Genomic DNA, 13,272 nt, shown 5'->3' with positions numbered 1-13,272 from the left:
CGCCCCCTCTCGGCGCGCCGCGCCCCCTCTCGGCGCGCCGCGCCCCCTCTCGGCGCGCCGCGCCCCCTCTCGGCGCGCCGCGCCCCCTCTCGGCGCGCCGCGCCCCCTCTCGGCGCGCCGCGCCCCCTCTCGGCGCACTGCGCGCCCTCTCGGCGCACTGCGCGCCCTCTCGGCGCACTGCGCGCCCTCTCGGCGCACTGCGCGCCCTCTCGGCGCACTGCGCGCCCTCTCGGCGCACTGCGCGCCCTCTCGGCGCACTGCGCGCCCTCTCGGTGCACTGCGCGACCTCGGTGCACTGCGCCCCCTCTCGGTGCACTGCGCCCCCTCTCGTGCACTGCGCCCCTCTCGGTGCAATGCGCGCCCTCTCGGTGCACTGCGCCCCCTCTCGGTGCACTGCGCGACCTCGGTGCACTGCGCGCCCTCTCGGTGCACTGCGCCCCCTCTCGGTGCACTGCGCGCCCTCTCGGTGCACTGCGCCCCCTCTCGGTGCAATGCGCGCCCTCGGTGCAATGCGCGCCCTCTCGGTGCAATGCGCGCCCTCTCGGTGCACCGCGCACCCTCTCGGTGCAATGCGCGCCCTCTCGGTGCACTGCGCGCCCTCTCGGTGCACTGCGCCCCCTCTCGGTGCAATGCGCCCCCTCTCGGTGCAATGCGCCCCCTCTCGGAGCACTGCGCGCCCTCTCGGAGCACCGCGCCCCCTCTCGGTGCACCGCGCCCCCTCTCGGTGCAATGCGCCCCCTCTCGGTGCAATGCGCCCCCTCTCGGAGCACTGCGCGCCCTCTCGGAGCACTGCGCCCCCTCTCGGTGCACTGCGCCCCCTCTCGGAACACTGCGCGACCTCGGTGCAGTTACTCAAGTCAAATGGAATTTTGGACTAGCTAGTTGAACTGTCATGGCCTTTTTCAGTCTATCCAGTTACATACCACAGCGATGACCAGGTCAAATGGGAGGATGCACTCATGGCTGAGGTTTTGTTTATCCTTTCACAGAACGTGGGTGTTAGACCAGCATTTATTGCCCACCCCTAGTTGCCCTTGAGAAGGTGGTGATGATTTGCCTTCTTGAACCGCTGGAGCCCATGAGGTGTAGGCACACCCGCAGTGCTGTTAGGGAGGGAACTCCAGGATTTTGACCCAGCGACAGTCAAGGAACGGCGATATATTTCCGAGTCAGGGTGTGGCGTTCCCATCTGTTTGCTGCCTTGGTCCTTCTCGAGGGTAGAGGTCACGGGTTTGGGAGGTGCTGTTGAAGGAGCTTTGGCGAGTTGCTACAGTGCAGCTCGTGGACGGTTCACACTTTAGAACGTAGAACGATACAGCGCAGTACAGGCCCTTCGGCCCACGATGTTGCACCGACATGGGAAATCAAAAACTAAATGCAGGGGCAGCAGGGTAGCATGGTGGTTAGCATAAATGCTTCACAGCTCCAGGGTCCCAGGTTCGATTCCCGGCTGGGTCACTGTCTGTGTGGAGTCTGCACGTCCTCCCCCTGTGTGCGTGGGTTTCCTCGGGTGCTCCGGTTTCCTCCCACAGTCCAAAGATGTGCGGGTTAGGTGGATTGGCCATGCTAAATTGCCCGTAGTGTCCTAATAAAAGTAAGGTTAAGGGGGGGGTTGTTGGGTTACGGTTATAGGGTGGATACGTGGGTTTGAGTAGGGTGATCATGGCTCGGCACAACATTGAGGGCCGAAGGGCCTGTTCTGTGCTGTACTGTTCTATGTAAAGGCTATCTAACCTACACTTTGCGTGGAGGAGAGAGAGTTTGAAGCTCCTACAAATGAAACATTGTTGTAATTGGGTAATGTGGTCTGTTTGAATGAGTGATCGTCAGTCCTCAGCCTTTGCTCTTTCCCCTGAGCCCCGGGAATGTTTCCTTTGCGACAAATGAACCAATCTCACTTTGGAAGTTACCACTGAATCAGCTCTTGGATTTTTGATCGGAACAGGATTGTCAGACATTTTCCATTTCCACAAGAAATCCCACAGCCGCAGATGCAGGAAGTCTGCCCCTCAAATACTCCGATGGATGGATTCTGGATCTCAACACCCTGTTCTGCCACCCTCTCCTTGCCTGAAGAGGTTGACGGGAGGGTGAATGCAAGAAATGAGGAGGAGCCGACCACTCGGCCCATCGAGTCTGTTCCACCACTCAATACCATCTGGTCCGATCTTGGTCTTCAACTCCACTTTCCCGCCCACACCCCGTATCCCGGAATTCCCGAAGACCAAAAATCTGTCTCATCCCGCAGCCTGGAATATATTCAACAATGGAGTGTCCACAACTCTCTGGGATCGAGAATTCCAAACATTCACAACCATTTGAGTGAACTATTTCATCGCACCTCAGTTCGAAACGATCGGCCGCCCTTATCCAGAGTCTGTGGTCTCGGGTTTGAGATTCCCTCGAGCAGCGGACACAGTCGTGCAGCACCCTCCCCATCAATCCCGCTCAGCATTTTCTGGGTTGCGATTAGATCGCCTCTCATTCTTCCAAACTTGCAAAGTTCCCGAGATACAGGAAGATCCCCACAAAGGGCGGTTGTCACGTGGGATCCGGCTGGGATAACATAGGAACAGAGAGTGGTCACTCAAACCCCCTCGAGCACATTCCGCCGTCGAGTAACTTCACCTTCCTGTCCTGCAGGCCTGGTGGCACAGTGATAGCATCCCTACCCCGGGGCCGGAACCTCCGGATTAGAGGCCAACGCCACGACGTGTTGGCCACGGAAGGAGAGTTCAACGTTAATAATCTGCGTGAAACCTTCCACCACTTTCCCACCCAAACATTTCTGAAGGGATAAAACAAAGTGTGGGTGTGAAGGTGCAGTAAAACGAAATCAGGCCTGCCTTCGCCAAAATCCAGGCAGTTTAGACAGCTCAGATACACATTGAAGCTGTGACATCTCCCACGCGACACAGTCCACACGACACCGCCCACACCCACCACCCCCCTAGTCAGTTCTGGTTAAAAAGCTGAGACACTCACAATGATCAAAGCAGCAATTACGAAGCGTGCCCACAACCCCTCCTCTCCGCACACTCGAATCCTCGTACTGTGTGTAAGGGAGCAGACGCTGAACAACACACCTGGAGGGCAAAGAACAAATCCCACAGATTAACATGGGGTCACAACAAATAACAACTCTTCTCAGAGATACAGAGTAAAGCTCCCCCACCGCTGTCCCCATCAAACACTCCCAGGACAGGTACAGCACAGGGTTAGATACAGAGTAAAGCTCCCTCCCCACTGTCCCCATCAAACACTCCCAGGACAGGTACAGCATGGGGTTAGATACAGAGTAAAGCTTCCTCTACACTGTCCCCATCAAACACTCCCAGGACAGGTACAGCATGGGGTTAGATACAGAGTAAAGCTTCCTCTACACTGTCCCCATCAAACACTCCCAGGACAGGTACAGCGCGGGGTTAGATACAGAGTAAAGCTCCCTCCCCACTGTCCCCATCAAACACTCCCAGGACAGGTACAGCGCGGGGTTAGATACAGAGTAAAGCTCCCTCCCCACTGTCCCCATCAAACACTCCCAGGACAGGTACAGCGCGGGGTTAGATACAGAGTAAAGCTCCCTCCCCACTGTCCCCATCAACACTCCCAGGACAGGTACAGCACGGGGTTAGATACAGAGTAAAGCTCCCTCCCCACTGTCCCCATCAAACACACCCAGGACAGGTACAGCACGGGGTTAGATACAGAGTAAAGCTCCCTCCCCACTGTCCCCATCAAACACTCCCAGGACAGGTACAGCACGGGGTTAGATACAGAGTAAAGATCCCTCTACACTGTCCCCATCAAACACTCCCAGGACAGGTACAGCACGGGGTTAGATACAGAGTAAAGCTCCCTCTACACTGTCCCCATCAAACACTCCCAGGACAGGTACAGCACGGGGTTCGATACAGAGTAAAGCTCCCTCTACACTGCCCCCATCAAACACTCCCAGGACAAGTACAGCACGGGGTTAGATACTGAGTAAAGCTCCCTCTACACTGCCCCCATCAAACACTCCCAGGACAGGTACAGCACGGGGTTAGATACTGAGTAAAGCTTCCTCTACACTGTCCCCATCAAACACTCCCAGGACAGGTAGAGCCGAGAGTTAGATAGATGCTGTTCCGGCTCTTTGAAAGAACAATCTCATACTCAAATCCTCTCGCTATGAAGGCCAACATACCATTGGCCTTCTTTACTGCCTCCTGTACCTGCACACTGACTTTCAGTGACTGATGCACGAGGACACCAAGGTCTCGCTGAGAATACACCTCTCTCAATTTACACTCATTCGGGACAGCACGCAGCAGTGTTTAGCACTGCTGCGTCACGGCACCGAGGTCCCAGGTTCGATCCCCGGCTGTGGGTCACTGTCCGTGTGGAGTTTGCACATTCTCCCCGTGTTTGCGTGGGTTCTGCCCCCACAACCCAACAGTGTGCAGGGTAGGTGGCTTGGCAACGCTAAATTGCCCCTTAATTGGAATAAATTAATTGGGCACTCTAAATTGTTTTTTTAATTGCATCCATTCAAATAATAATCTGCCTTCCCATTTTTGCCGAAGCAGATAACCTCACATTTATCCACATTATACTGCATCTGACATGCATATTTCGTTTGAGTATCTTCATTCTCTTGTCTTGTTACCGTAACAGATTAATGTGAGTGAACCCTAAACTCTGTGTCCATGCTTCTTCTGTATAACCAGGCTGTTTATTCATATTAGAAAATGTAAATGCGGACATTTCTGGACAGTGAGGGCCAGTTTAGCTCACTTGGCTAGATAGCTGGTTTGTGATGCAGAGCGAGGCCAGTGACGTGGGTTCAATTCCCGTACCGGCTGAGGTTATTCATGAAGGCACTGCCTGCTCAACCTTGCCCCCTTGTCTGAGGTGCGTTGATCCTCCGGTTAGAACATAAGGACTGGGAGCAGGAGTAGGAAATCTGCCCCCCCCCCCCCCCCCCCCCCCCCAACCTGCTCCGCCATTCAATGAGATCATGGCTGATCTTTTGTGGACTCGGCTCCACTTTCCCACCCGAACACCTTTATCCTTCATAAAACGATCTATCTAAATCACCACCAGTCAGCTCTCTCTCAAAACGGCCGAGAAGACTCTGGTCATCTGGGACTACAGAAACTTTCATTTGTTCGAACTAGTTTCGCAGTTGTGAGGGAATGTGTAAAGCGGCAGACCTGTCCTTATCCAGTATAAACTTCCTGGCTTCTGGTAACTGGGTCAAGTTGGACAGCAGTGGCCCCAGATAGTGAAGGTCCACCTTTTTGTTGTAACTGTCTGAGCAGAAGATGTCCACAATCTCAGCCAAGCCGGGACCCTCGTTCTGAATGGCTCGGAACACGTCGACACACGTGTCCGCCTCCCGCGAGAGGTTGGACAGGATGGAGCAGATCTGGTCCGCAAAGTCGTACTCAGGATCCAGGAGGTTGGCCAGGAGCACGGGCATAAGGCGCACATCCTGTACCAGGGCACGGTGTATCGCAGCATCAGCAGACAGGTTGACCAGGGCGTAGTAGCAATCCTTTGCCACAGCACGGGAGGTGTCTTTGGTCAATGCCAGCAAAGACCGCAGGATGTCCACACACTGGCCCAGGTCTCTGCGGCCGTCTTTGCTGCCAGTCAGGCCCAGCACACACTCAGTGGCCTGGCCTTTAACGTCCAGCCGTGTGTCGAGTGTCAGAAACCCCAGGAGCTCCTGTATCCGCCCTTCACTCAACATGGCGATGGTCTCGGTCTGTGTCAGGGAGACAGAGGGAACAGCAAATGAGACATTGGATAAGCCGGACAGCTGGACAGAGAGACACTGTAACAAAACTAAACCCATCTCAGGACGTCCCCACACAGCTAACGGTCAACAAAATGCCTCCTCAACAGGTCACACTCACCCCCCACACCCCCCCCCTCTCCACAGCCCCTGTCCCCTGTCCCCCACCCCCCCCTCTCCCCACTTCCCCTCCCCTCTCCTTACCCCCTCTCCACACTCCCTGACTCTTCACCCCACACGCTCCCCTCCTGCTCCCCACCCCGTCTCCCCTCTCCCCACCCCCACTCCATACTCCCTGTTCCTTCACCCCACACCCCACCCCCTCTCCCCTCTTCCCACCCACTCTCCCCACCCCGTCTCTCCTCTCCCCACCCCCTGTCCCTTCACCCCACACCCCTCTCCCCTCCCACTCCCCACTCCCCACCCCCGTATCCCCTCTCCCCACCCCCGTATCCCCTCTCCCCACCCCCGTATCCCCTCTCCCCACCCCGTCTCCCCTCTCCCCACCCCCCCAATACTCACCCCACTCCCCACCCCCTCTCCCCACCCTGTCTCCCCACCCCATCCCTTCACCCCACACCCTCTCCCCACCCCGTCTCCCCTCTCCCCACCCCGTCTCCCCTCTCCCCACCCCGTCTCCCCTCTCCCCACACACCCCTCTCCCCACCCCCTCTCTCCACCCCCCCAATACTCACCCCACTCCCCACCTACTCTCCTCACCCCCGTTTCCCCTCTCCCCACCCACTCTCCCCACCCCACATCCCCTCTCCCCCCCCTCTCATACTCACCCCCCTCCCCCCCCCCAATACTCACCCCCTCTCCCCACCCCCCCCAATACCACCCCCCTCCCCCCCAATACTCCCACCTCTCCCCAATACTCACCCCCTCCCCCCCAATACTCACCCCCTCTCCCACCCCCCAATACCCACCCCCTCGCCCCACCCCAATACCCACCCCCTCTCCCCACCCCCCCAATACCCACCCCCTCTCCCCACCCCCCCAATACCCACCCCCGCTCCCCCCCAATACCCACCCCTCTCTACCCCACCCCCCTCTCCCCCCATACCCACCCCCTCTCCCCACCCCCCCAATCCCACCCCAATACTCCCCCCCTTCCTCCCCCAATACCCCCCCCTCTCCCCACCCCCCCAATACCCCCCCCAATCCTCCCCCCCCTCTCCCCCCCAATACCCACCCCAATACTCCCCCCCTCTCCCCACCCCCTCTCCCCCCCAAATACTCACACCCCTCTCCCCACCCCCCCATACCCACCCAATACTCGCCCCCTCTCCCCACCCCCTCTCCCCCCCAATACTCACCCCCTCCCCCACCCCAACCCCCCATACTCACCCCCTCCCCCCAATACTCACCCCCTCCCCCCACCCCCAATACTCCCCCCCCTCCCCCAATACTCCCCCACCACCCCCCCAAATTCCCCCCCTCCCTCACCCCCCAATACTCCCCCCCTCCCACCCCCCCAATACTCCCCCTCCCCCCCAATACCCCCCCTCCCCCCAATAACGCCCCCTCCCCCCCAATACTCCCCCCTCCCCCCCATACTCCACCCCCACCCCCCATACTCACCCCCTCTCCCACCCCCCAATACTCACCCCTCCCCCACCCCCCCAATACTCCCCCCCTCCCCCAATACTCACCCCCTCTCCCCACCCCCCCAATACTCACCCCTACCCCACCCCCCCAATACTCCCCCCTCCCCCACCCCAATACTCCCCCCTCCCCCACCCCCCAATACTCCCCCCCTCCCCCACCCCCCAATACTCCCCCCTCCCCCACCCCCAATACTCCCCCCTCCCCCACCCCCCAATACTCCCCCCTCCCCCCCCCCAATACTCCCCCCTCCCCCAATACTCCCCCCTCCCCCAATACTCCCCCCCTCCCCACCCCCAACTCCCCCCCTCCCCCACCCCCCAATACTCCCCCCTCCACCCACCCCCAATACTCACCCCCTCTCCCCACCCCCCAATAGTCCCCCCTCTCCCAATACTCCCCCTCTCCCCACCCCCCAATACCCCCCCTCTCCCAATACTCCCCCCTCTCCCCCCACCCCCCAATACTCCCCCCTCTCCAATACTCCCCCCTCCCCCCCCAATACTCCCCCCTCTCCCCCCCCCCAATACTCCCCCCTCTCCCAAGACTCTCCCCCCCCAATACTCCCCCCCTCCCCCCAACTCACATCCCTCTCCCCCCCCCCAATCTCACCCCCCTCCCCACCCCCCCAATACTCACCCCTCTCCCCCCAATACTCCCCCCCCTCCCCCCAATACTCACCCCTCTCCCCCAATACTCACCCCCTCTCCCCACCCCCCCAATACTCACCCCCTCTCCCCCCCCCCCCAAACTCACCCCCCTCCCCCACCCCCCCAACTCACCCCCTCTCCCCACCCCCCCAATACTCACCCCCCCCCACCCCCCCAATACTCACACCCCTCTCCCCAACCCCCCAATACTCACCCCCTCTCCCACCCCCCCAATACTCCCCCCCTCCCCACCCCCCCAATACTCACCCCCTCTCCCCACCCCCCCAACATCCCCCCCCCCCCCCCCCCCAAACACCCTCCCCCCCCCCCACCCCCCCCCCCCCCCCCCACCCCCCCCAACACCCCCCCGCCCCCCCCCCCCAATACTCACCCCCTCTCCCCACCCCCCAATACTCACCCCCCTCCCACCCCCCCAATACTCCCCCCCCCCCACCCCCCCAATACTCACCCCCTCTCCCCACCCCCCCAATCTCACCCCCCTCCCCCACCCCCCCAATACTCACCCCCCTCCCCACCCCCCCAATACTCACCCCCTCTCCCCACCCCCCCAATACTCACCCCCTCTCCCCACCCCCCAATACTCACCCCCTCTCCCCAAACTCACCCCCTCTCCCCACCCCCCAAACTCACCCCCTCGCCCCACCCCCCCAATACTCCACCCCCTCCCCCCACCCCCCCAATACTCACCCCCCCCCCCCACTCCCCCCCAACCACCCCTCTCCCCACCCCCCCCCAAACGCACCCCCTCCCCCCAATACTCACCCCCTCTCCCACTCCCCCCCCCAATACTCACCCCCCTCCCCCCACCCCCCCCCAATACTCACCCCCTCCCCCCCCACCCCCCCCAAACCACCCCGCTCCCACCCCCCCCAATCCTCACCCCCTCTCCCCACCCCCCCAATACTCACCCCCTCTCCCCACCCCCCCAATACTCACCCCCTCTCCCCACCCCCCCAATACTCACCCCCTCCCCACCCCCCCCCAATACTCACCCCCCCTCTCCCCACCCCCCCCCCCCCAATACTCACCCCCTCTCCCCACCCCCCCCCCCCAATACTCACCCCCTCTCCCCCAATACTCACCCCCTCTCCCTTAACCGGGGATTTCGGTCAGGCCGGGCTCAGAGCTGAAGTTCCGCCCCCGCCCGGGCTGAGTGACAGGGTCATTGACCAATGGGAAAGCCCAGCGCCCGCGCACGTGCGGCCGGCGGAAGGAAGTGGCCGCCTGGCCTTGTGGGAGTTGTAGTTCCCACAGCCCCACCCTGTGGAGAGTCTGGGACAGAAACTCAGCCCCACCCTGGGGAGAGTCTGGGACAGCAGCTCAGCCCCACCCTGGGGAGAGTCTGGGACAGAAACTCAGCCCCACCCTGGGGAGAGTCTGGGACAGAAACTCAGCCCCACCCTGGGGAGAGTCTGGGACAGGACTTCAGCCCCACCCTGGGGAGAGTCTGGGACAGCAGTTCAGCCCCACCCTGGGGAGAGTCTGGGACAGCAGTTCAGCCCCACCCTGGGGAGAGTCTGGGACAGGACTTCAGCCCCACCCTGGGGAGAGTCTAGGACAACAGCTCAGCCCCACCCTGGGGAGAGTCTGGGACAGCAGTTCAGCCCCACCCTGGGGAGAGTCTGGGACAACAGCTCAGCGCCACCCTGGGGAGAGTCTGGGACAGGACTTCAGCCCCACCCTGGGGAGAGTCTGGGACAACAGCTCAGCCCGATCCTGGGGAGAGTCTGGGCCAGCAGTTCAGCCCCACCCTGGGGAGAGTCTGGGCCAGCAGTTCAGCCCCACCCTGGGGAGAGTCTGGGACAGCAGTTCAGCCCCACCCTGGGGAGTGGCTGGGACAACAGCTCAGCCCCACCCTGGGGAGAGTCTGGGACAACAGCTCAGCCCCACACTGGGGAGAGTCTGGGCCAGCAGTTCAGCCCCACCCTGGGGAGAGTCTGGGACAGCAGTTCAGCCCCACCCTGGGGAGAGTCTGGGACAACAGCTCAGCCCCACCCTGGGGAGAGTCTGGGGCAGCAGCTCAGCCCGATCCTGGGGAGAGTCTGGGACAACAGCTCAGCCCCACCCTGGGGAGAGTCTGGGACAACAGCTCAGCCCCACCCTGGGGAGAGTCTGGGACAGGACTTCAGCCCCACCCTGGGGAGAGTCTGGGACAGCAGCTCAGCCCCACCCTGGGGAGAGTCTGGGGCAGCAGTTCAGCCCGATCCTGGGGAGAGTCTGGGACAACAGCTCAGCCCCACCCTGGGGAGAGTCTGGGACAGGACTTCAGCCCCACCCTGGGGAGAGTCTGGGGCAGCAGCTCAGCCCCACCCTGGGGAGAGTCTGGGACAGGACTTCAGCCCCACCCTGGGGAGAGTCTGGGGCAGCAGCTCAGCCCCATCCTGGGGAGAGTCTGGGACAACAGCTCAGCCCCACCCTGGGGAGTGGCTGGGACAACAGCTCAGCCCCACCCTGGGGAGTGTCTGGGACAGCAGTTCAGCCCCACCATGTTGCCCGGTCGACCAACTGCGTCCTTAACTCTTATCTCTTCCGCTTCCTTCTAGTTTGCATGATCCGCTCATTGCGACTCCTTTTCTTTTTGACTTTTGTGACATCCTTCTCGCTGCTGGGCTGTGGGATTAACTGTTTCTGGACCCCTTGTTGTTTCAATGGCTGCTGCTGGATCTTTAGCTGTCAAAGCTGACTCTGGCTCTTCTGCCACAATAGCTGATTCTGGGGCCTTTGCTGGATTGAGGAGGTTTGTTTGCCCATGGTGCTTGCGCTTGAACACTGCTGTATTCCCCTCAACCTGTGAGACATCCCCTGTCGGCATACTTTTGGACTCTTTTGCAGTTGCAGGCAAGCTTACTTCAGGAATGACCTGCAAAGCGTTGCACTGAGGTGTCTTAGCTGGATCAATGTCCTCGACATTCGGCGTTGCTTCTTCACTTTGTGTTTTAGCTTGAATTAGCGACTCATCCTCATCTGATATGACGATATATGCTTCGTCTATCGTTGGATAAGCGACGACGGTGTATCCATCTATTTCCTGCAAGTCTTTTGGTGGAGTGTCCTCAAGTATTGGGGAATCGACTGTAGGAACCATTCCGTGGGCATGGGATGATTCATTGTTCTGCCTTGGAGCCAATTTCTCTGAAATGGGGATTATTTCTTCAGTTACCAGTTGGCTGTTCGCAGTTGATTTGCTCTCCTCTGATGTATCCGCTGCTGCAATATCACTTTCAGCCTCTGCTGTGCCACTGTGCTGCCCCCCAGACCTTCCATCTCTAACTTCACAGCCATTCCTTGCGTTGAGTTCCAGTTGCCCGTAGTTTACCTGGTGTGGTAGTCACCGCTGTTGTATTATATTGTATATATGGGTTTTACGGAAAGGCACCTGTACTACAGTTACTGGGGTAGATCCCTGCCTGCTGGCTCCGCCCAGTAGGCAGAGTATAAATGTGTGCGCTCCCCGTACAGCAGCCTTTTCATCAGCTGCTGTAGGAGGCCACACATCTCTGTGTAATAAAGCCTCGATTACATCCTACTCTCGTCTCATCATAATTGATAGTGCATCAATTTATTACACAGAGATTTTTCAGAGATGGACCTCCGCATCAAGCCGGATCACCTGCAGCTGCCTCCTCAAGCAGACAACGGCAAAAAAGACTTCGAACATTGGCTAGCTTGCTTTGAAGCCAACATCGGGTCTGCGCCAGACCCAATCCCTGAAGCACAGAAGCTCCAGATTCTGTACACGCGGCTGAGCTCCAATGTTTTTCCCCTGGTCCAGGATGCACCGACCTACGCAGAGGCCATGGCGCTACAGAAGGAGAATTATGCTCAGTGGATCAACAAGATCTACACCAGGCACCTCCTGTCCACGTGGCGCCAACTTCCCGGTCAGTCTGTAGAAGATTTCTGGCGTGCCCTGCTCGCCCTAGTGAGAGACTGTGATTGCCAGGCCATTTCGTCCACTGAACATTTGAACCTGCTGATGAGAGACGCGTTCGATATGGGCATAGGGTCTGACTACATCTGCCAGCGCCTCTTAGAAGGGGCCACGCTTGACCTCGTGGCGACCAAGAAACTAGCGCTCTCGCTCATGGTCGCCTCACGCAACGTTCAGTCCTATGCCCCTGAGCGCACGGCCCACTCCCCCTGTGCATCTTGGACCCCGCTGGTGGCCACCCCATCATCGACCGCCCTCAGCCAACCCCACGCCTGCGCTGCGCAGTAGCCAATCAACTCCGAGGGACCCAAATGCTACTTCTGCGGACAGACAAAACACGCCTGGCAGTGCTGCCTGGCGCGGAGCGCGCTCTGCAAGGCCTGTGGCAAGAAGGGACATTTCGCTGCAGTGTGCCTGGCCCGCTCAATCGCCGCTATTGTCCCGAAACCCCCCCACGTGTGGCCAGTGGGCGCCGCCATCTTGCTCCACTCACAACACGTGCGGCCTGTGGGCGCCGCCATCTTGCTTGCCTCAGAAACAATGGGCACCGCCATCTTACCCAACTCAGGACCCATTCTCCTCCGTAAACACGTGCGACTCCACAAGCTGGGGGAATTCTTTAGCGCGCCGGCCCTGACCAACATGGCGTCAGTGTTCAGGGGCCAGCTGCGCCATAAAGTAGGCCCGGGGGGGGTGAGAGGCCGGCCCGCCGATCGGTATGCGCTGGAGGAGATTCACTAGGTTAATCCCAGAGCTGAAGGGGTTGGATTACGAGGAGAGGTTGAGTAGACTGGGACTGTACTCGTTGGAATTTAGAAGGATGCGGGGCGAACTTATAGAAACATATAAAATTATGATCGGAGTAGATAGGATAGATGCGGGCAGGTTGTTTCCACTGGTGGGTGAAAGCAGAACTAGGGGGCATAGCCTCAAAATAAGGGGAAGTAGATTTAGGACTGAGTTTAGGAGGAACTTCTTCACCCAAAGGGTTGTGAATCTATGGAATTCCTTACCCAGTGAAGCAGTTGAGGCTCCTTCATTCAATGTTTTAAAGATAAAGATGGATAGTCTTTTGAAGAATTAAGGGTTATGGTGTTCGGGCCGGAAAGTGGAGCTGAGTCCACAAAAGATCAGCCATGATCTCATTGAATGGCGGAGCAGGCTCAAGGGGCCAGATGGCCTATTCCTGCTCCTAGTTCTTATGTGCTTATTATTCAATATAATTATTTCATAAAATGGGTATAATTGGGTTCTATTTTATCAATAATCTCACAGGG

The 13,272-nt window shown here is 59.3% G+C and overlaps 1 protein-coding gene across 1 annotated transcript in view; it reads right to left on the bottom strand.

The window, feature by feature from the left end:
* The window catches only part of hgh1 (HGH1 homolog (S. cerevisiae)), a 28,950-nt gene extending 19,769 nt beyond the window's left edge, over positions 1-9,181 (bottom strand). Inside the window, exons 1-3 of the mRNA XM_038798688.1 lie at positions 9,146-9,181; positions 5,199-5,755; positions 2,986-3,086 (exon numbers count right to left, since the gene is read on the bottom strand). Coding sequence (XP_038654616.1) covers positions 2,986-3,086; positions 5,199-5,740 — 643 coding nt within the window. The 5' untranslated portion in view covers positions 5,741-5,755; positions 9,146-9,181. The remainder of the gene's footprint in view (positions 1-2,985; positions 3,087-5,198; positions 5,756-9,145) is intronic.
* Positions 9,182-13,272: the final 4,091 nt, after the last annotated feature.

Source organism: Scyliorhinus canicula, chromosome 5 (genome assembly GCF_902713615.1).
Source record: "Scyliorhinus canicula chromosome 5, sScyCan1.1, whole genome shotgun sequence".
NCBI lineage: Eukaryota > Metazoa > Chordata > Chondrichthyes > Carcharhiniformes > Scyliorhinidae > Scyliorhinus > Scyliorhinus canicula.
This window is presented reverse-complemented; position numbering and strand designations above follow the sequence as displayed.